This window comes from Cebidichthys violaceus, unplaced genomic scaffold (assembly GCF_023349555.1).
Source record: "Cebidichthys violaceus isolate CVI_PGR_0920_01 unplaced genomic scaffold, fCebVio1.0.p SCAF_3, whole genome shotgun sequence".
Classification (NCBI taxonomy): domain Eukaryota; kingdom Metazoa; phylum Chordata; class Actinopteri; order Perciformes; family Stichaeidae; genus Cebidichthys; species Cebidichthys violaceus.
In genome coordinates, this window is record NW_027176483.1 from 12,589,260 (window position 1) to 12,609,954 (window position 20,695).

Below are 20,695 nucleotides of genomic sequence, written 5' to 3' on the forward strand. Positions count from 1 at the left end.
CAACATCGGTCCAGTACAGTTTCATTCTGTTAACACGTCTCAGTATTATTTCTGTCCTCTTTGCACAACAGACATGTCATTTAAAAGCTAATAAACTTGTATGCTTAGAACCTGTATCACTGCTGTACTGTCTTTCTTATATACTACTATGTATCCTTCCGTAAAAATATATCGAAGTTACGCTCATAACGGCTAACTTGATTGGCCCATGGTGACTTCAAGAGCAGAGTTTGTTTCATCCCAGAGGGCTGACTGTATGCCCCACCTCCATGTGCCAAAAATAGACCAGAAAAAAAAATATGCTGCTCGAAGATCAAGGGACATTTTTCAATCGACTGGATCCGTCTCAGATCAAACAGGAATTCTGAAATTGAAGATTTAATGCTGCTGTTCACTGCACTATTTTCTTTAATGAACTGTTTCTGTTGGCATGTGGTCTAAAATCTTTGGTCTCAGCTGTTTCACAAAGTCGATCAGCATGAGTGAGAGCTGCAGCATGGAGCAGGAGACGAGCCAGTGAAACATGGAGTAAACTGCTTGTTCGTCCTCGATCTTTCCATTGAATTGGCCGCTTGAAATTCTTCAGGGGACTTGTCTTCCCTTATTTCAAGCTCTTACAGTGCCATTCTGAAAGTGTGATTGGAGCAGTGGTTGTGTGAGAGGTGCATTGCATCATTAGACCGTTGGAGTTTTAACAAATAACACATGCACGCGGTATAAAAACTGTTGTAATGTTGAAACTTGGATCCAAACAACACTCTGTCAGTGTGGTTAATCCTCTGAGGCAACATGTTATGATACTATTAGAGTGGATAGGTTTGTGGGTGAAAAATATTCTTACAAGGCTTTGGGGAGCTTTTCCAGCAGTCAAAAGTCATATAGCATCCCCAGATATCACAGATACAGGATCATGCAAAGTAGACTCAGAGTGGAAAACCAATGAGGCTCTTCGAACATATCACCCTGGAGATGGAGACGAAACCACTGTAACAGTCCAAACCAGCACATGTGCATTCCATGTAAGTATAAAACAAAACACAAATCTCCCAACCGTACAAGTTAATGAAAAAAAAAAAAAATAACTGGAGGCTACAAAAACTTTGGTTTGCTAATTCATTTTTAAGGTGGATCTTGGGAGGCTCTCAGAGTGCAGTGAGTACTTCCGAGCCTTGTCCCAGTCCAGAATGAGAGAGACCTCAGAGAGCCTCATCCACCTGGAACATGTGTCCTCCTCCGCCTTTCACAATCTCCTTGAGTTTTCCTTCCTTGATCAGTTTAAAGTCCCTCAGGAGGAGTTGGGCACACACATCCAGGTATGCACACTATTCAACATCGCATGATTTCCATCAGCGTAGTGATTCACCCCAAAACCAACGTACCACCCCCCCCCCCCCCCCCCTTCAAAACTCTGGAGGTCAGCAGCTATCTCCTGGCCGAGGCCTTCCTCTCAAGGTGCTTGTCCGTCCTCGCAGACAAACTCAGCCCAGGTAACTGTTTGTCTTATCTGAGTCTGGCTCAGGAGATCTGCTGTGTGGAGCTGAAGACGACAGTGTTCACCTACCTGAGTAGAAACCTGCTGGAGCTTCCTCACCTTATCAAGTATGCAGCGCTTAACGGTACAATTACATGAGATGAAATCTTTGGACTGTAATCAGGATTTGCTACAAGGACAGAATTGACTTCATGTTTCTTTCTTGTCCCTAAAACTGATTCACCCCTCAGGTGTCTGAATGATGCAGAGAAGGACGAAGTTGTCCACCTGAGGATTCAAGGAGACAGACGTCTCTGCAGCCTTAGGAAAGAGAACCTGACTTCTTGGAATGACCCAGAAACAGAACGTGCCCGACATATCTTCACCCTCAAAGGGTCAGAGGACAGCGGAGATTGGTATCCAGTTACAGAGCTTCCTTTTAGTGCTGATAAGTGGTGCTTCACTGCAGTGGTCCTGTATAACTACCTGTATGTAATAGGAGGCTACCGCCAGCCTGTTAAGAGAGGCTGGGAGTTCAAGATGGCTTCCTTTAGGTATAATCCCCTCACTCATTCGTGGGCCGCCACAGCTCCTCTGATCAAGGTGAGACAGTCTTCTACCATGTGAATCAAGCAGATGACCAGTCTGTCTCAACCAAAATAAAAGTTGCCTGGCCTTCTGCAGTCATTTCTTTAACACTAATGAAAACTGTCACCATCTGTTGCATCCACAGCACAGAAGGCACTTCAGTGCAGTGGCCTGTGAAGGCTGTATTTACGCTGTGGGAGGCTGGTACTTGGATTCACTGGTGACCCCAGACTCCAGCACATCTCTTTATACAGCTGTAGAATGTTATGATCCATGGGAGGACACATGGAGGTTTGTGTCCTCTTTATCAGTTCAGCTGGCAGGTTTTTGGGATGACACTGAAAACACATTTTCTAATTGATGTGTGATCCCTTCAGAAAAGTAATCCTTTAATTATTTGTTAGTGTATTATTGACTGAATTATAACTTTATTGAAAATAAAAAATAATCTCTGCCTTAGGTTTGTCTCCTCACTGCCACTCACTGACTTCCAGTTCACCATTTCTTTGTGCCATGATGTGCCCCTTGCCACAAGCCTTGGACACTGTCTCTATGTGTTGGGGAGCATCCAGCGGACTGGAGAGAAACTGCTGCTGCAGTATAACACGAGTCAAGGTAAGGCAGAAGAGCACAGCAATGTTTGGCAAGAGGAATATGGTTGTTGTTTTTTACAGCCTAGACAGCTTGTACTGACTATTTTCTAACACACTAATCAGGACGTATGATGAATGGTGCTTCTATATTTTCTCTGTCTATTAGACTCCTGGTCTGAACTGCTTCCCACCCTTACCAGAGCAGATGCAGACCTCCCTACTCTTTACTTCCTGGGTGCCACTGACAGGCTGCTTGTGATTGGTGGGAACAACTCGGAGAATGTGGTGACATCATTCTGTGTGCAGTCACAAAGATGGGGACAGGTGCGAAAGAGATATGTTGATAAAAAAAAAACATTGCTACTTCCTCACATTTAGCTGAGCTATGAGTATCTGAAGCACAAAGAGGTCTTTCATTTTTATGCATAATATTTTTAACTAAAATAAAAATGGGTTTTATTCTTTTTAGGTGCACAGGGCTGAGAAAGTGGCATTTGCAGGACAGGGAGCAGTTGTAGGCAAACAGGTCCTGATGCCGAGTATAGAGCACAACACTGTTGCAAGGATGGATCTCCAAACCCTCTCCCTCAGAGTTCTTCCTCCTCTACCCATCTCCACCCGCTATGAAGCTGTCTTTTATCTTCACTTTTAATGTTATAGCTCTTTTCCTATACTGTGCACAATTTGTGATTGTTTTTGTGGCTGAATGTTATAGTGCTTAAGTCTTCCTCAAACATAAGAAGATAAACTCCCCTATATGGATTATCATTATCTGTTTAAAATCCCAGTCTGTTTGTTTTAAGTTTTAAGGCAGATTACAGTTAGACTTATACCTAAAGCACAGCGAGAAAAAGAATTGAAGAATTTTGACAACTTCAGAACCTGACTTCATTGTATATTATAACTGTGTTATAGTTTGTAGGGTTCAGTTTGGACTTTGGAAGGCTTAATAGACTGCTTTTTAAGAAAATGGACTTGGTGCTGTATAAGTATAGTCTCTTCTTTTCTCCCTTGTATAAGAGATTCAAAATCATTATTTTTCTTGGTTAATAAGGGTAATTCATGAATAAGGGTATATGTAGGGAATCATGACATTTAAGACCTAATCTAAGACTGGCGTATGATGTCTCCCTTTGTTTATATTTTTCTTTGATGTTCACATTAATAACAAGTTTCCTCCTCTACTATTTACATTATTGTTTGATTTTAAAGTTGTGAGGGTACAACCTAAACTTGTTGGTTTGCAAAAAATGTCACGTGATTAAGACAACACATTTAGTTTTTTATCTTCTCTTTTATGCTTCTAAGCCCATTTTTTAACCTGTAATCGAGGCAAAATCACAACACCTGAATCTGATGATAATAATCTGAGATTTGTATGCTGTAATTCTGATCCCACCATTTAATTTGTATTATCACAGTTAAATACTGCTGGGACTCTCAGTACTTGAAAGTTCAGTCAAGTTCAGTTGCATAGCAGAGATCTCAAGGCTCATATGGCTAGGCTCTGTCTATGTTTGGTGTCTTGTTACAAAATGAAGCATGTCCCGGGTGAGAGAGGAACAGGCAGAGAGAGGGGGGAGAGAGAGTAAGCCAGAGAGTGGTGTTGGGGAAGGAGGAGAGAGGGGGGGAGGGTTGGAAAGCGCAGGAGACGACAGCTCTGACCTACCTGAGGAAAGCCACATCAAGGGCACTGGAGTCACACAGATCACACAAACCTGAGTACAGAGGAATTTCATTGCCTGACACAAAGTCACAGCTTTCCTCTGCCTGAGTGGATTATACTGACTGTTCTGACATAGGTAAAGTATCTGTCTCTTATTTATAATCATTATTCAGTTCTGCATGTAGGTAGTTGTATTAGCTGCAGAGAATTTTCTACTGGTCACTTGTAGTGTTAACTCCATGTTTTAATTACATAAGAGTTTAATGTGAAAATGATAGATTGTTGAAATCGTTGACTGTAGTGTATGTTTGCATGTATGTAAAAAATCAGGTTAAAACCATGATGTGGAAGTACAATGACACAGTCAAGTGCTGATCAATACATTCTCACTCTTTGTGCAGTTGTTCAGTAAAAACAAATGCGTACCTTCAAAGTGTCTAACAGATTCTAACAGTGTTTTGTAATGCCAAAGGATTTAGCATTCATCTGTTGGTTGTACTCTGTGTTTATATTTGCATGCCCATCTGAGGTCTGGCGCATGCTCAGCCGGTGTACTGCTATATCTGGCCATTGAACTTTGTCCCACTTGGTGACTGCTCAGTCATATGACATGGAAAAAGAAATCCTAGAGCCGTCACACTGTCCATTACATGGAGTGGTTTATGAACTCCAAATATTTATGTTTTAACATTTCACAAGGACATTGCATTTAAAAGACAATGACTGAACTCTTCCAACTTTATAATATAGCTACATTTTTTTTTTTCATGCTAAAATGTGTGACTCCCATATCAGTGGCCTTCCCTATCACATTATGAGCAAACACTATGGTGCAAATAACATCCCCACTGTGAGTCAGATCTTTGAAAGTTTATCAGTTTTTTGTTACTCTTTATGTTAAAAATGTGTAAGAAAAAAGAGGATTAGGATACCAAAGGAATCTAAAACTGATGCATTGCTAAGTGGAAATTCGGATCTTTTCAGCAGAAATTTTCCTAATGTGTTTCATGGGAATAAAAATATGCTCTTGGATCTTTTAATACAATAAGAAATGGAATATGGTCATATAAAGATCTAGGAGAACAAGCATCCATCCAGAGCTGACACAAAAGCAAGATTGAATTACGAATTAGTTTATATTAAAAACACAGAAGACCTTAGAATGAGTTTAAGAGTTGGTGGATCTTTATAAAAACCGGCCTCACAGTACACACCCTGGCTTACAAGGAATCCATACAGCAGTACAAGCTGGCTCGCAATACTTCATGCTCCACCTACTACTCTGGCATCATCCACTTTGGTACCGCCAACCCCAAGGTCCTCTTTTCCACAGTAAACAAACTTCTCAAACATTTGGAAAATCTTTCCCACTTCTCCACAGCTGAGAAATGTAACTCTTTCCTGTCATTCGACAAAGCAAAAATTGAGACCATCTACAATCAACTGGCCACTTCTAGACATTTTTGATCAAACCCTCTCCTTCGATCGTCACTTCAATCACATCACAAAAAACGCCTTCTTTCATCTCAAAAACATCATTGTCTATGCCCCTCCCTATTCTCCACACCCACGGAAACACTCCTCCACGCCTTCATCACCTCTCGACTGGACTACTGCAACAGCATCCTTTATGGTAGATCCACCAAAATCATCAACAAACTACAATACATCCAGAACTCAGCTGCCCGTCTGCTCTCCCACTCCCACACCAGAGATCACATCACACCAGTCCTTTAAAACCTCCATAGCAAAGAATCCAGTTCAAGATTCTCCTCATTACATACAAAGCCCTTCACAACCTCACCCCTTCATACCTTTAGACCGCCTGCACCGACACGCTCCCACCCGCAACGTCTTTACCCCCCCATCTCTGTCCAAACACCGGACCTGGGGGATCAGATCCTTCTCCATTGCTGCCCCCTCCCTCTAGAATTCTCTCCCCCAGCACCTCAGACATTCTCTGTCACTCGCCACTTTCAAAACTGCACTTAAAACTCACCTATTTTATCTGCTTTTAACCTTTGATGCTAGTTATGTATGTTTTTGTTTTGTTTCTTACTGTTATAATGTCATCTCTCTGCCTTGTTTATGTTGTTATCAAAGAAGCGTGATGACTTAAGAAGTTTCACCTTGATTTCCAGGTTAGTACTTTTCAGAGATGGCTGAGGCGCATCAGGCGGTGGGCTTCCAGTTCACTGTGCGCCCAGAAGGTGTGGACCTTAAACTGAGTGAGGAGGTCATCAAAAACATCTACCTGTCTGGAGTGACAGCATGGAAGAAGCGAGCCATTCAATTCAAGGTACAATAGCCAACACTAAAGATCTAGTGTTCAAAAATGTGGAGTCACTAGTTAATAAGAATACAAACATGCTTTTGAGTGTAGCATTTAAGATCTCCAAAGGTATTAACAATAGTTGTGCATTTTCCTTCATTCATCATTCATCATCTGAGCATAACATAGCATAACATAGAAGATGAAGATTAATCTTGTGTTATCTTCATCTTCAATCTTGCTGACTACGGGGGTTCCGCAAGGGTCAGTCCTGGGCCCCCTTCTCTTCTCACTCTACACAACATCTCTGGGTTCTGTTATTCGCTCGCATGACTTCTCCTACCATTGTTATGCCGATGACACCCAGCTGGTCTTGTCATTTTCCCCCGGTGACACCCAAGTGGAGACGCGCATCGCTGCGTGTTTGGCTGACATCTCGAAGTGGATGACGACACACCACCTCAAGCTCAACCTAGACAAAACTGAGCTACTGTTCCTCCCGGGGAAGGGTTGCCCGCACCGGGACCTGTCCATCACCATTGATGATACCGTGGTGACGCCAACTCGGACTGCGAGGAACCTGGGTGTGACCCTGGATGACCAACTGTCATTCTCGGCAAACATTTCATCCGTTACACGCTCCTGCAGATTCCTGCTCTACAACATCAGGAGGATTCGTCCCTTCCTGACTGACGAGACGGCGCAGGTTCTCATCCAGGCTCTTGTCATCTCCCGCCTGGACTACTGCAACTCTCTACCCGCCGGAGCCCCGGCGTCGGCCATCAGACCCCTTGAGCTTGTCCAGAAAGCTGCAGCTCGCCTGGTGTTCAATCGCCCCAAGTTCTCCCACACAACTTCCTTTCTCCGTTCTCTACTCTGGCTACCTGTAAGAGCTTGCATCCAGTTTAAGACTCTGGTGCTAGCCTACAGGGCAGTGAAAGGAACAGCTCCTTCCTATCTCCAGGCCATGGTCAAGCCTTACACCCCCGCCCGACCACTTCGCTCTGCTGCCTCGGGGCGATTGGTTGCCCTGTCGCTCAGAGGTCCTGGCGGCCGATCGACCCGGTCACGGCTGTTTTCTGTCCTGGCCCCACAGTGGTGGAATGAACTTCCCACTGACGTCAGGACAGCGGAGTCGCTGCCCATCTTTCGGCGCAGGCTGAAAACCCACCTCTTCAGGAAGTGCTACCCTGAGCCTTCCACTTAGCGCTTATTGTTTTCATACTAGCTTGTTGCACTTATTGTATTCGTATTACTTATAGCACTAACTGTTTTTCTTGTTTCTGCACTGTACTTTGGCTCTGAGTTATGCTCTGCTTCATGCTCTTAGATGCTTGTTTGGAAAAGGAAATGTACTTATGACTTCTGGTGACTAGTAGTTCTTTTGATTACCAATGTTGAATGCACTTATTGTAAGTCGCTTTGGATAAAAGCGTCTGCTAAATGACTGTAATGTAATGTAATGTAATGTTACTTTTGAATCTTGTTGATTTCACTCACAGAATGGTGTATTAGCTGGAGTCTATCCTGCCAGTCCGTCCAGTTGGCTGATAGTTGTGATTGCCATGATGAGTTCCTTGTATATCCACATAGACCCCTCTCTGGGAATGATTGAAGCAATCAAGGAAACCCTACCACACAGGTCAGAGATCTCCTGCAGCCAGAAATATGTCTTCCCTTGATTTTACATATTCTACTGGACTTTAGCTTTGCATAGACAAGCTATGCAGTAAGTCAGCAATATAAGAGAAACTATAAAGTTATTGTGCAGTGTTGTGCCTTTTCTGTGTAGAGACTATTTATCAGTGCAGACCCGAGCAGTGCTGAGTGCCATTCTGTTTGCCACTGGACTTTGGCTGTTCCTTATCTACCTCTTGAGATACATGCTCAAAGCTCTGCTCTCCTACCATGGATGGATTTTTGAATCCCATGGCAAAATGAGCTCATCTACCAAAGTGTGGCTGGTACGTTTGTCTTTCTGTCTTTCACTCACTCTGTCTGAGGCTTTAATCATACTGTGTGTGCCATTAAATGATCTGGCTGCCAGTACATCATTACTATTAAGTATTTGCGTCCCTTGCTCAGTGCAGAGGGTATGTTGATTCCTGATCTGTTATGAAGGGTCATCTAGTATACTATGATATGTGTGTGATGTTCTGTGTGTTTATTTGTTTGTTACCAGAGCCTCGTGAAGATGTTCTCTGGGCGCAGGCCGCTGCTCTACAGTTTTCAGGCCTCCTTACCCAGGCTCCCTGTGCCCAGTGTGGATGATACGATTCATAGGGTGTGAAACGACACAGTACTGACCTCCCATGATCACAGTGAAAGTGAATGTGTCATCTTGAAATGAATGACATGGAGACGCACTAAATGAATGCATGTTATTAAGTTAACATCTAAACCTGACATCTAAACATCATCATTTGTCACATTTCTTACTACCATTTCTAACTTTTACAACTAAACCTATCTAGCACATTAACTAAACCTACACTTTTCCAACTATTTGATATATGTATCTTGTTCAACCATACAGACAGATTTCGACTGTACCACCATCTAGCTCCCTTCCCTTTCCTTCCTGCACCCTGTCAAAGCGACAGTAGTACACTGGTAGATACAAACCTGTCATGTCCCCTATGCTGCACATGTGCTGGGTGTCTTTCAGGTTTTCTGTTTGTGTAGCACATGCTGCACTATATCAGCTTTTTCACTGCTCCTTTGTCCTGACAACACACAACATGTTTTCTCCACAGTATCTGGAGTCAGTCCGTCCTCTGCTAAACAGTGAACAGTACAACCAAATGGAGATGTTGGCCAATGACTTTAAAGATTCAAAAGCATCCCAGCTACAGAGATACCTAATCCTAAAATCCTGGTGGGGGACAAATTATGTGAGTAGTGCCTGCAAGTGATACAACATTGAAACTCAAATTGAATTGAATCATGATGTCATTCAATGATAATTTGTTGTCTTCTCTAGGTAAGTGACTGGTGGGAGGAGTACATCTACCTCAGGGGTAGGAGTCCTATCATGGTGAACAGTAACTTCTATATAATGGTAAGATGCAGTAGACTGTCAATACTGGGGTGTATTAGCAATGGTCTTTTCATTTACTACGGTCTTTTGTACTACCAAAATAATAATTACTCTTATTACAGATATTTGTCTCTTTATGTGATTTATACTTGCTCTCTGCTTTCTATCTATTTGAGTGTACTTTGTCTTTGTGGTGAATGTATTAGGACCTCTTGTACATAACCCCAACACACCGACAGGCTGCTCGGGCAGGGAATGTGGTTCATGCCATGCTGCAGTACAGGCGCAAACTGGAACGGGGTGAACATGCACCGGTAACGCTTGCCATGACTTTACTACAATTCTGCCATCAATCTAAATAAATCACCCAATTAGCTTGTAACCCACACACTGTAAAACCATATACATACTTCATTCTTCTCTGTAATGAATGCTTTTTTATTTTTTCTTCCCAGCTGAGGGCTTTAGGGACAGTTCCTATGTGTTCCACTCAGATGGAGAGGATATTTAACACCACCCGCATCCCTGGGATTGAAACAGGTAAACAAATGCTCTGTACAGGTTCAAGGGTTAATCAACACTCAAAAGCATTGGGCAGACCTGGGTTGGAACTTGCTGTCATAGCACATGCTTTCCATCAGCTGTTAAAAGCTAAATACCTGCATTGACATCACTAGCTGAGGTATGAACAGAAGTGCAACTGGTTTGAAAGTATCAGCCCCCAGTCCAATGTGCTACAGTGTTGATTTACCCTCTAACAGCTGTACTGCTGGCGCACATGATTATGAATGTGAGATAAAAAGGCCATTGGTCAATCTGTTTGTATTGAAGTGTTATGCCTGTTCCTAATATTCTACATTTTATCTTTGAGATTATCCAACAGCATCATATATCTTATTTTGTCATGTGTCCATACATGCCTCTTTTTCTTTTTGGCCCTTCCTTGCAGATATTGTGCAGCACCTGACTGACCGTAAGCACCTGGTTGTCTACCACAAGGGCAGATTCTTCAAAGTGTGGCTGTACACTGGAGGGCGCCACCTCTTACCCAGTGAACTTGAAACACAGTTTCAAAGGATCCTCAATGATACATCAGAACCCCAGCCAGGAGAACTCAAATTAGCTGCCTTGACTGCAGGAAACAGGTATATTCAATCACACACACACACACACACACACACACACACACACACACACACACACACACACACACACACACACACACACACGTGCAGGACACGTGCACATACACACACAAAACAAGATTGAAAATTGTCTTACTCTGACATCCCCTTCTAGAGTTCCATGGGCTCGGGCTCGGATTAAATATTTCAGCCAGGGAGGAAACAAAGTGTCCCTGGACGCCATTGAGTCTGCTGCCTTCTTCCTGACGCTAGATGACGAGCCACAGGGTTATGACCCTGCAAAGACCAAATCGCTTGACAGTTATGCCAAGTCCCTGCTTCATGGAAAATGTTACGACAGGTATGCACAGAAGTCAAGGGGAAGTTCCCAGCTATTGGCAGCACTGGTTAGACTTTTAGTAAAAACGTATTTATTTAATCTGTCACAGGTGGTTTGACAAGTCTTTCACCTTGATCTCTTATCCAAACGGAAAAATGGGTGTTAATGCTGAACATTCTTGGGCTGATGCACCAATTGTAGGACATATGTGGGAGGTATGAAACGTGTGCTGATATTGTATTTCAAAACAATGATTAAAAATGTGCAGATATATTTTCAACCAGCATGTTTTGTCGATGTAGTATGTTCTTGCAACAGACTGCTTCCATCTTGGCTACACAGAGGAGGGACATTGTAAAGGGGATGTGAACAAAGGTCTGCCTTATCCCTCTCGACTACAGTGGCAAATTCCAAAGGAGGTGCAGTAGGGCCTTAAATCATGAATTGCCATTGACCTATTTGATTTGCATTTAATGGTATTTGCTTTAGGCTATTAACTGTATTTTCATCACAAAACAAATCAGGATATCCTTCTGTTTTCCCCTCTCTTAGTGCCAAGAGGTCATTGAGACTTCATACTTGTCAGCCAAGCAGATAGCTGATGACGTGGACTTCCATGGCCATCTATTTCATGAGTTTGGGAAAGGACTGATCAAGAAGTGCAGGAGCAGCCCTGATGCCTTTATTCAGTTGGCCCTGCAGCTGGCACAGTTCAGGGTAGGGCTGCCATCTTCATGACATTACTGACATTATCGCTCACTGTTGTTTTTGATTATGTCATCCACCAACAAAAAATGACTTCAATCCATTTGCTTTTTAGGACCAGGGTGTGTTCTGTCTGACTTACGAGTCATCAATGACTCGTATGTTCAGAGACGGTCGGACAGAGACGGTACGCTCCTGCACTTCTGAGGCTGTTGCATTTGTCAGAGCCATGGAGGATGCAGGTGCAACAGTAAGCAGAACACAATCACACACAAAACACTTAAAATGAATCAGGAGCACACAACATAAAAAACAAAGAGGTCTGTAGTGGCATCACAGGTGGGTCCAGCAGGGTTGAAGACATTAAAATCCTTTACTGGAGTAGGTCAATACTTAAAACAATTTGCAAAATAATTGGACTTTGGTCATATCTGATCTCAAATGTGTTATCAGGTTCACAAACTCACAATCAGTTTTTCGGTGTAAATGGACACACTTTCTGTAAGTATGCCACATCACATTTGGAGAGGACATGCTGTTAGAGGTCACATTGTGCTGCTTAGGACTTGGTCACCAGGACCTAGAGGCAATGTGTCTCCTCATATCAGTGCCCTGGACTCTGAACTCTCTGAAGTTCTTGTAGGGTTAAACTGATATGTTGTTAATGTACGGGCCTGGATGCAACTTGTTTGTGCCGTTTGTTTTTGTGATCAGAATGCCCAGAGACTGGCCCTGTTTCGGAAAGCAGCAGATAAGCATCAAAACATGTATCGTCTGGCCATGACGGGTTCTGGTATCGACCGTCACCTCTTCTGTCTCTACATAGTGTCCAAATACCTCGGTGTTGACTCGCCATTCCTTAAGAAGGTTGGAACTATTATCATCTATCCTCTCTCTATCATTTTATTAGTTTCTGATTCACACATTTATTCTTAACCTACCTATCACAACTTTTCTCCTTTCTTATCTGCCCTAACATTCAATATCTTTGCTTCTAGGTGCTTTCAGAGCCCTGGAAGTTGTCTACCAGCCAGACTCCACAGCAGCAGCTCAATTTAGTTGACATCAACAAGTTCCCTAAATATGTGGGTGCTGGTGGTGGATTTGGCCCAGTGAGTAAAATTGTTTTATTTAAGAGATGTGCAAAAGCAACACACAAGTCGTAATGTTTCACCCTGAAGTTGTGATCTGCAGTAATAGCGCCTCCTCTCTACCACCAGGTGGCTGATGATGGTTATGGTGTGTCTTATATAATTGTTGGGGAAAACCTCATCACATTCCACATCTCCAGCAAGTTCTCCAGCCCTGACACAGTAAGAGCACCAAATGAGAGCAATGCATATTATCATATATGTATAGCGTGTAATGCTATTTTTCAAAACTCAGCACTCTTTATGTCTCTCTCTGTTATTGCCTTTGTTTGTGACCTGCAGGACTCATACCGGTTTAGTCAGCACATTCGTAATGCCATGCTTGATATCCAAGCACTTTTCAAGCCTGAAAATGATAAGAAGACGGTGGAGCATGCAACGCATGTACAGCTGGAAAATGGGAAAAAGCACAAATAACAGACTGTAACGACTGTAGAGTGGTATGCTGGATGTGCCTCACATACAACCTGTGAGTCTCTTTGTCATGCTTCATTCATACAAAACAAAAGTTCGGGTGACAGGTTGCACTTAAGATCTTTTTGGTCACATTGTCAGAGCTGGTCATTCCACTCAGTCAGATTAAAGAAATAGTTGTTAATTCTCTAATATATTTATATTTTATATTAGAAGTTCCAGAGCTTTTTCATTTATGCAATGGTTGTTTCTCTTTCCTTTTTGGCAATTTATGCCATAGACTGTATAGAAAGCTAACCTAATGTAATAAATCTAAATATAATCTGTATATATGGTCTATGGTTTGTGCATAAGAAACTTGTAAATATAAAACTCAGTACTATGTCTGAAACTATAAATCCTTTGTTACATGTCAGTATTTATGAATTGCTGTTGTCATTTTTGATTAAAATATTAAAGATGATCTATTAAATATATCTCATAATCAGTGGCTTTTGTGCAGTTAAAATGTAATCATAATCACTAGACATAGATTCATAGTTATTTTCCATTCTTAACACATTAATTAATACAAAATTATTAAAACAATTAATGAATCAAAAACCGACAAAGAACAATCTATTATAAGAGGAGTTTATTGTAAGTGGGGTGACGGTCATGTTCCTGATATCCATATGAACATTTACAGAGGCCTTACAGGTTCATTCAGGCTTTTAAGATAAACAAAAACGATGTGGACTTTGATCCGCTGGAAGCTTTATAAGAGTTTGTCAGACTGCTCGCACATTGAGAGCAAAACTAAATGCACCAGATCTTGAACAAAGGCAACATCACTGATTAGAGTGCTTGTTGTAAACAGCCCAGACTCCTTTTTTTACAGTTGCACGATTGTGTGACCATATAATGCAAACTCTAATCACCACAGTACCTTAAATATGATGACCTATTGGGAATGCAGATGGTTCATCTCCTGATCTATGACTTTAATCCACAATTCATCTATGACTTCACGTTAATGCACAATGAAGCAACATCAATTGTTATAAAAAAAATCAATCTGCAGTGTTATTATAGATACTGTCACATTTGATTTTTGAGTGGAGCTCCCAAAGAGCGGGCAAAAACAAACCATTTTCTATTGTAATATTTATTAGTTTAGGTGGGGACAATACAAAAAGTCAAAGTAATAAAAAACAAACCATTCTGGTCACTCTTTTTCTTTCAAGGCATCAGTTACAGCAATGAACTAAAACTAGTCTTTATAACTGTACAAAGTGAATGGACAAACAAAAACACCATCATGCAGTCCGCCTGCTTGATGAGAGCAATTTTAAAAGAGCCAAAGAGGCAACAGACACCGGACTTCCTAAGATTCAAAATGAATCAACAGTATCACATTATTGTCTTCATCACCATCGCCCTCTTATCAGAAGTCGCCTGCTGATCACACACATGTAACATAAGAGAATACAACAGACACAAAAGGCAAATGGATTTTAAGTATGCTCTAATTCTTACCAATTTGTTTATCATTGGGATACTGCAGGCTGAGTCCACTGGGTGATGACATGCCCCTTGGGCCACTGTGCGGAGCTGTTTTTCATGTAGATACACGCCAACCCAGTCTTTTCTGTGTACATACTATTTTGTGTATATATTTCAACACTCTAGGATGGTTTTGTAGTTTATGTGTCTAAAAACACTGCAGAGCTTTGGGGTTCCGGTCTATGATGCACAGGTGGATTAGGAAGTTGCACCAGGAGTTGGGTTGACATTCTGCGTGGCTGCTTGTGGTGCCACCTCTATGATCCGTGGTTTGTCAATGATGCGAGCAGTGCGGTTTCCTTTCTCTACAATTCCGATGATCCACGCTTGGTGGCCCTCGCCGTATTTTGGGGATTTGATCTCGGCACAGAAGCGGGCAGCTTGCTCCCGAGGCAGACAAATAAGCAGGCCTCCTGTAAAGAAAAGGAGATTCCGTCAGTCACAACGGTCTAAACTGATGTTTATAATGTGCAGTGATGCTGGTGAGTGCTCAGTTCTGTACTTCTGGATCTAAATGCACTGTGGGTCTCATCCTATCTTTTTGACTGGTGTTATTAAATCTCTTTTTTCTCCTTTGTGTGCCACAGGGCTTAAATCTCAGTCCAGGCTCGTTCACCTTACAATTGTTTTTATTTGGACATATCATTAGTATTTTTATTTTTATTTTATATCTACAGACAACACTCAGTTGTGCCTTTCCCTCAAACAAAAACAATTATACAAGTTGTGTCTTAAGGACTGGATGAGTATATCTTCAAAAAGGTACAAATTACCTTTAATCCAACGTGAACAGAAGTCATATTCTTCGGACTTTTAATTTGCATATTACGACAACATTTTTGGTCTTTCCTACTTGATCTATTTCTTATACGTCTTTCCATTATGGCCAATTGATTCTCTCCGTGTTGTAAAGTTAGTCACACACATCTTGTCCCAATTAGACTAGTTCGACTGTCTAAACAAATTATGAACAGCAAAGTTGTATCTTTGTTGTTGTGGCCCCCAGAACATGTATAAAATTGGTGTTTGTTATGTTGGGCCTTTTTTATTTTTGCATTTTGTTTTTATTCACCTGTAAAGCACTTTGTGAGGCTCTCTCGACATATGTGCCATCGACTGTAAACACATTTTACAATCAAAATATACGGTGGTTAAGGAAGACAGAAAGAAGAAAACAAAGCCTTGTATACACACACACCTGATGTTTCAGGGCAGGTGCCGTGCATGAGTCCAAACATGTTCCCACAAGCCTTGGACACGGCCGCCATCTTGGCGAGCACTGGGAGGTTGTGGATGACAAATGACACCTCGCTTCGTTGTTGCCGTGCCAACGTCTGAGCGTGGCCTAGGATGCCAAACCCTGTGATGTCGGTGGCTGCGTGAGCGTTGAAGGTGTGCATGAGACCAGCCGCTACATGAGAAGAGAGACAGAGAGAGCGCACATTTGGATGACTTTTGGTTGATTAGGGATGTACAAATGTTGACTACACAGCTGGTGCTGATATTCACAATAGCCGTCACTCCTTGAAGGCCAAACACTGTATGCCGTCTGAAAGCATAAACAAATACTTTGGGTGTGGTATAACCATGAAAAGTATGCAACTTCTGTCTCACATGGAACATTATCTTTAGGTATTATTACATTTTTTTACTATATTAGCAGAAGCTACTTAGCCACAGAGGATGCAATACAGCCACACTGCTGCAGAGGCTGCTGCTGTTTACTAAAATAATGTCCCCCATTCAACATTTCTCTCTGCCCAACAGCTCATGTAGTTACGCCTAGCTTAAAGGCCTTTACACACTGGGGTTGTGACAAATGAACAACACAAAAATGCAAAATACTTGCCTGTAATTATATTTCTAGGGATTTTATTGTGAAAAGTAAGAACAGAAGTCGTGGATCTGATCTGCATTGCTGTTGAAAGTAGTAATAAGGTTTGCCATTTTGGACACATTCATAGAGGTTTTACCTGTCCTGTTGAGCCGAGCCATGTTCATCATGGCTTCATGGTAGGCCAGCTCTACATCCTCCTGCGTAACCACCAACTTGATCTTGTTCCACTTTTCAGGCTAAGAAATATAAACAACATATACAGCCAATGGTGTTAGTGTGTATCCTAAAAAAGAAGAAGACAAAAATTATTAGAGTGAAATGAGTGGGCAGGCGGACTTACAATATCTAGCCACTGATGTACTGCAACGGCCACTTGTGTTCCAAGCGGCTTGGTCAACACCAGCACATCTCCTGGCACTGCATTGTCTGGCCTGAGAAACGTCAAACATCAGCATTGGTTTTTTTTTTGCAAAATAACAAAATGATAAATTATATACATAAGTAGGGAAATATGCAGTTTGGAGCTCATTCCTACATGATAAACTCGTTCGGTTGGCAGACTGTTGTAGCAACTCCTCCCATCACCACCCAGGGGTTGAGTACTGTCTGTCCTCCTGTTACAGATGTGCCCGCCTCCTCTGATGCATCCTTAAATCCCTGGATGACCAGTGGCATGACTTTGTCTCTCTCCTGTAAAAGACCAAGACAATTAAGAACAGAGAAAGGGAGCACAAAATAATATAATATAATAATAATAAAATATCTTTCTGTCAAGTAACTCTAATATAAGTGGTATTTGATTTGTTCAACCATTAACACAATTGGTTCTTCGCAGTTCTTTAGCCAGAAACAAGATCCAAAAGTGAACACGTCTGCTGACATGCATCATACCTTTTCTGACATTTTGTTGCTGACTCCCAGAAGCATCAACATGTTGTCACACTCTGTCACTCCCATGGCATATAGGTCACTTAGAACATTGGCACAAGCTATTCTTCCCTAGAAAAAAGAAATACTGCCAATTAATAATAATAATAATAATAATAATACTTTAATTTTATATAGAGCTTTTCTAAGTACCCAAAGATGCTTTACATATCGCAGAGACAAACAGAACAAACAAAACAAAACAAAACAAACAAACAAAACATTTTGGTAAAAAAAAGAAAACTGGAGAAGCTGTGCGGGATGAGTCGTGCCAGACGGAGCGGCGTTGGACTCCCCAGCGTTGTAACGGGGGACGCTGGCGGTGGCATCCTTTCATTTGTCACATGTATGTATAATCAATAGGACTACAACAGAGCAAAAGTAATGCCCATAAAAGAGCAGATCCATACCATCATGTAGGGGTCATCCACAATGGGGTAGATGTAATCTGTTGTTTGGACCAGAGAAAGGCCTCCATGTCTGAGGGGGATCACACAGGTGTCCATTCCTATGCCTTTAAAAAATAAAAGAGGGTTTTAATCTGGTACTGTACACACAGAATCTTAATTTAAGAGCAAAATTTGACTGCTGGGCTCTAATGGACGAGGGAATTATCAAATGACTCTCATTTTAGTGTGTCTATGCTGGTAGTCTGTCCAGAACTGACACCTTTATAGTATTTAAATGGGTTGCACCCTGATGTATTTTTTGCTCCCTTAATCGCAGTCAACACTGTCCGGTCATTCATGGCTTATGTATAATACAGCAGGACCGGTGCTTTCAAACATACTTTCAGAGTTTTATATGAAGCTTTATCTTTAATGCTTCCACTACACAGGAGTTGGTTCTGTTGTGGTTATAATATCTAATATTCTTTGTTTTAGCTGTATTACTGTTCAGCACTTTGTAACTTGACTTATTTGTTATTACAGTGCTATACAGGGATCATAATTACCTAATCGGGGCATGACTGCCCCCAGGAACTGTTCATCCTCTTGATAGTGGTTCTCCTGTAGGGTTTCTAGCAGCTTCTGTAACACATCTTGAGGAACCTGTGACCGAAGACAAAAAACAGCGTAATCATTATCCTGCATTTTTTTCAAATCACATTCCTTATCTGGTGGAATACTTATTAATTTGTATAGCTATACAAAGACAATGACGCGTCCAAAGCAGATATTCATATGGAGCGCTAACCTTGCATCCGGTGCCTTTGAGCTCAGCAAAGCGTGTGAGCCTGAAGTTCTTGTCCAGCTCATAGCTTTCAGGGTTGAAGGACTCCCTCACGGACATGTCTGAAGAAAGTCTGGGTCTTCACCACTAGAAGCACATCAGGACAGACCAATAAAATAACTGTGATTAGAAACGCTGTTTGAACGGGCTGCATTCCCCTCTCAATTTTAAATTCTCCACAAACGTGCTCATCTTTGCATCAATTCCAGTGAATCATGACAAAGTACAAATGTCTGAAGCATCACTGAACTAAATCATGCCTTTGTGTATCTCATAATATTGTAAGACTGCGCCAGAGAGCTATTCATTTAACTCTGCAGTCATCTTTAGAGCTGCTCACAATAACCAACAATTATCTTGATTATTAATGAATCTGTCAATGTCAAACAAAAGTGAAACAAGTCTGCAAGAATTGAATGAACGTCTTTTTTTTAATGTCTTTAAACTTTTCTTCTTTTGTCTAATAAACAGTCCAAAACCTAAAGATGTTATCATTCAATTTACAGTTACATTAAAAAAAGAAAAGCAGCAAAACCTGAAAATTGAGATGCTGGATATAATTAAAACAATTTATTAACTAACGAATTAGCTGAGTATCAATTTCCTTAGCAAAACATGTTGAGGATACTTTATATTAGGAACACCTTACCAAAGCAACCAAACACGACCAAATTTAAATCAGCACCCCTCTGACTAGTCTCAATACTAAATAAAGAATGCATAGGTGTAGTCATTGTATTGTACTTAAAAAGAATATCCAGATATATTCCTGTTCGGGTTTCAAACTACATTGATTTTGATCAAATTAAGAAAATAAAAATCAATTGCACGTGCATTTTAATTTTAAGCACAATATGTATTCAAATTAGTCAGTTTAGTGAGAAAACAAATATGGGGGTTACTAGAGTCTAAAGTGCGCACTAATGAACTGTTACGATTTTTTGTTTGATTCAATTTAACACGTGAATAACATGAAAACGGGAAACTCTTTTAAACCTGACAGCGTTATTGGTGGCTTATAACCCTGGTTTGTTATATAAACTGCTGTTGAGTTGCTGAAGGGGCCTCGGTTAGCTCGCACTGGGAATGTTCAAGAGACAAAATGCTGCTAAGTTCATTCAACCCTGAGGCACAATATCAGCACCGACCAGAGGTAAACTATAAGGTGTAATGTACACCACGTTGTAAACTGCTGAGGTCAGCTGCAGGATATGTGCTGAAAGTGACAGTTACATCTCTCACTTTTGTTTTGCTAAAAAAAAAGCAGTTTCCGTTTCTATGCTAGCTCTCGCTTTGCAAACGCTGATCAATGCATGAGGTGATGAGCAAAAGAACAAAGAACTGAGTGTCCCAGTGTGCGAGCTGTACAACAATTAAAAACACACGCTGTGCAGGCTACAGCCCAAATGTGAGCCACAGTTGTTGAAACATAGTGTCAGTTCTTTGCCCATTGTAAGTTAAAAAGTTGCCGTAGAGCGCCGAATAAAAATGTCGGCGGCGGAAAAAATTAACCCTTTCCTGTCCCTCACCATGCGATGTGTGCAACATCACAGTTCGTATCAATAAAACAGCACTGAACATGCTACTTGTGCAACGTTTGTACTAATATTGTGCAATATAAGTGTTTACAATTGCACTAAATGTTATTTTAGGACCAAAGCTGAGTTATATTCTTGCAACATTTCCCCTTTAATTGCTCTGTCCAGTTTATCCTTACCAGCTTCACGTTAGCGGTGGATCCCGACAGAAGAGCGGGGACGGCCCCAGAATGCATTGGGGCTAGAATCGG

The 20,695-nt window shown here is 41.5% G+C and overlaps 3 protein-coding genes across 4 annotated transcripts; 2 read left to right on the plus strand and 1 right to left on the minus strand.

The window, feature by feature from the left end:
* Positions 1-450: 450 nt before the first annotated feature.
* LOC137880994 (kelch-like protein 42) lies at positions 451-3,985 on the plus strand. The gene is made up of 8 exons (XM_068722647.1): positions 451-1,019; positions 1,125-1,313; positions 1,415-1,599; positions 1,723-2,074; positions 2,205-2,350; positions 2,520-2,674; positions 2,819-2,976; positions 3,122-3,985. The coding sequence occupies exons 1-8, from the start codon at positions 732-734 to the stop codon at positions 3,302-3,304; spliced, it is 1,656 nt and encodes a 551-aa protein (XP_068578748.1). The 5' UTR covers positions 451-731; the 3' UTR covers positions 3,305-3,985.
* A 321-nt stretch (positions 3,986-4,306) lies between these two features.
* cpt1b (carnitine palmitoyltransferase 1B (muscle)) lies at positions 4,307-13,840 on the plus strand. The gene is made up of 19 exons (XM_068722646.1): positions 4,307-4,454; positions 6,460-6,617; positions 8,093-8,232; positions 8,383-8,554; positions 8,773-8,874; positions 9,347-9,484; positions 9,574-9,651; positions 9,837-9,944; positions 10,086-10,170; positions 10,580-10,775; positions 10,930-11,115; positions 11,204-11,309; positions 11,397-11,513; positions 11,647-11,811; positions 11,915-12,049; positions 12,514-12,666; positions 12,798-12,911; positions 13,020-13,112; positions 13,233-13,840. Exons 2-19 carry the CDS (start codon positions 6,477-6,479, stop codon positions 13,365-13,367), a joined length of 2,364 nt encoding a protein of 787 aa, XP_068578747.1. The 5' UTR covers positions 4,307-4,454; positions 6,460-6,476; the 3' UTR covers positions 13,368-13,840.
* A 143-nt stretch (positions 13,841-13,983) lies between these two features.
* Positions 13,984-20,663, minus strand: sephs1 (selenophosphate synthetase 1). 2 transcript variants are annotated; one of them, XM_068723475.1, is made up of 10 exons: positions 20,624-20,663; positions 18,871-18,993; positions 18,629-18,725; positions 18,084-18,187; positions 17,638-17,745; positions 17,282-17,436; positions 17,087-17,177; positions 16,883-16,982; positions 16,108-16,320; positions 13,984-15,322 (listed from the first exon to the last, which is right to left on the minus strand). In XM_068723475.1, the coding sequence occupies exons 2-10, from the start codon at positions 18,964-18,966 to the stop codon at positions 15,108-15,110; spliced, it is 1,179 nt and encodes a 392-aa protein (XP_068579576.1). In that variant the 5' UTR covers positions 18,967-18,993; positions 20,624-20,663; the 3' UTR covers positions 13,984-15,107. The 2 variants fall into 2 exon arrangements, with proteins under 2 accessions (XP_068579576.1, XP_068579577.1); XM_068723476.1 differs by lacking the exon at positions 20,624-20,663 and adding an exon at positions 20,149-20,401.
* Positions 20,664-20,695: the final 32 nt, after the last annotated feature.

Bases quoted from the DNA above. Each gene is read 5' to 3' on its own strand.
- sephs1 (XM_068723475.1), bottom strand. From the start codon at position 18,966: ATGTCCGTGAGGGAGTCCTTCAACCCTGAAAGCTATGAGCTGGACAAG. The intron at 18,726-18,870 runs GTTAGCGCTCCA...CTTCGGTCACAG, and splicing joins TCAAAGGCACCGGATGCAAG to GTTCCTCAAGATGTGTTACA. The intron at 18,188-18,628 runs GTAATTATGATC...TATTTTTTAAAG, and splicing joins GGCAGTCATGCCCCGATTAG to GCATAGGAATGGACACCTGT.
- LOC137880994 (XM_068722647.1), top strand. From the start codon at position 732: ATGTTGAAACTTGGATCCAAACAACACTCTGTCAGTGTGGTTAATCCT. The intron at 2,075-2,204 runs GTGAGACAGTCT...TTGCATCCACAG, and splicing joins CCACAGCTCCTCTGATCAAG to CACAGAAGGCACTTCAGTGC. The intron at 2,351-2,519 runs GTTTGTGTCCTC...TCTCTGCCTTAG, and splicing joins CCATGGGAGGACACATGGAG to GTTTGTCTCCTCACTGCCAC.
- cpt1b (XM_068722646.1), top strand. From the start codon at position 6,477: ATGGCTGAGGCGCATCAGGCGGTGGGCTTCCAGTTCACTGTGCGCCCA. The intron at 9,652-9,836 runs GTAAGATGCAGT...TGAATGTATTAG, and splicing joins ACAGTAACTTCTATATAATG to GACCTCTTGTACATAACCCC. The intron at 13,113-13,232 runs GTAAGAGCACCA...TGTGACCTGCAG, and splicing joins AGTTCTCCAGCCCTGACACA to GACTCATACCGGTTTAGTCA.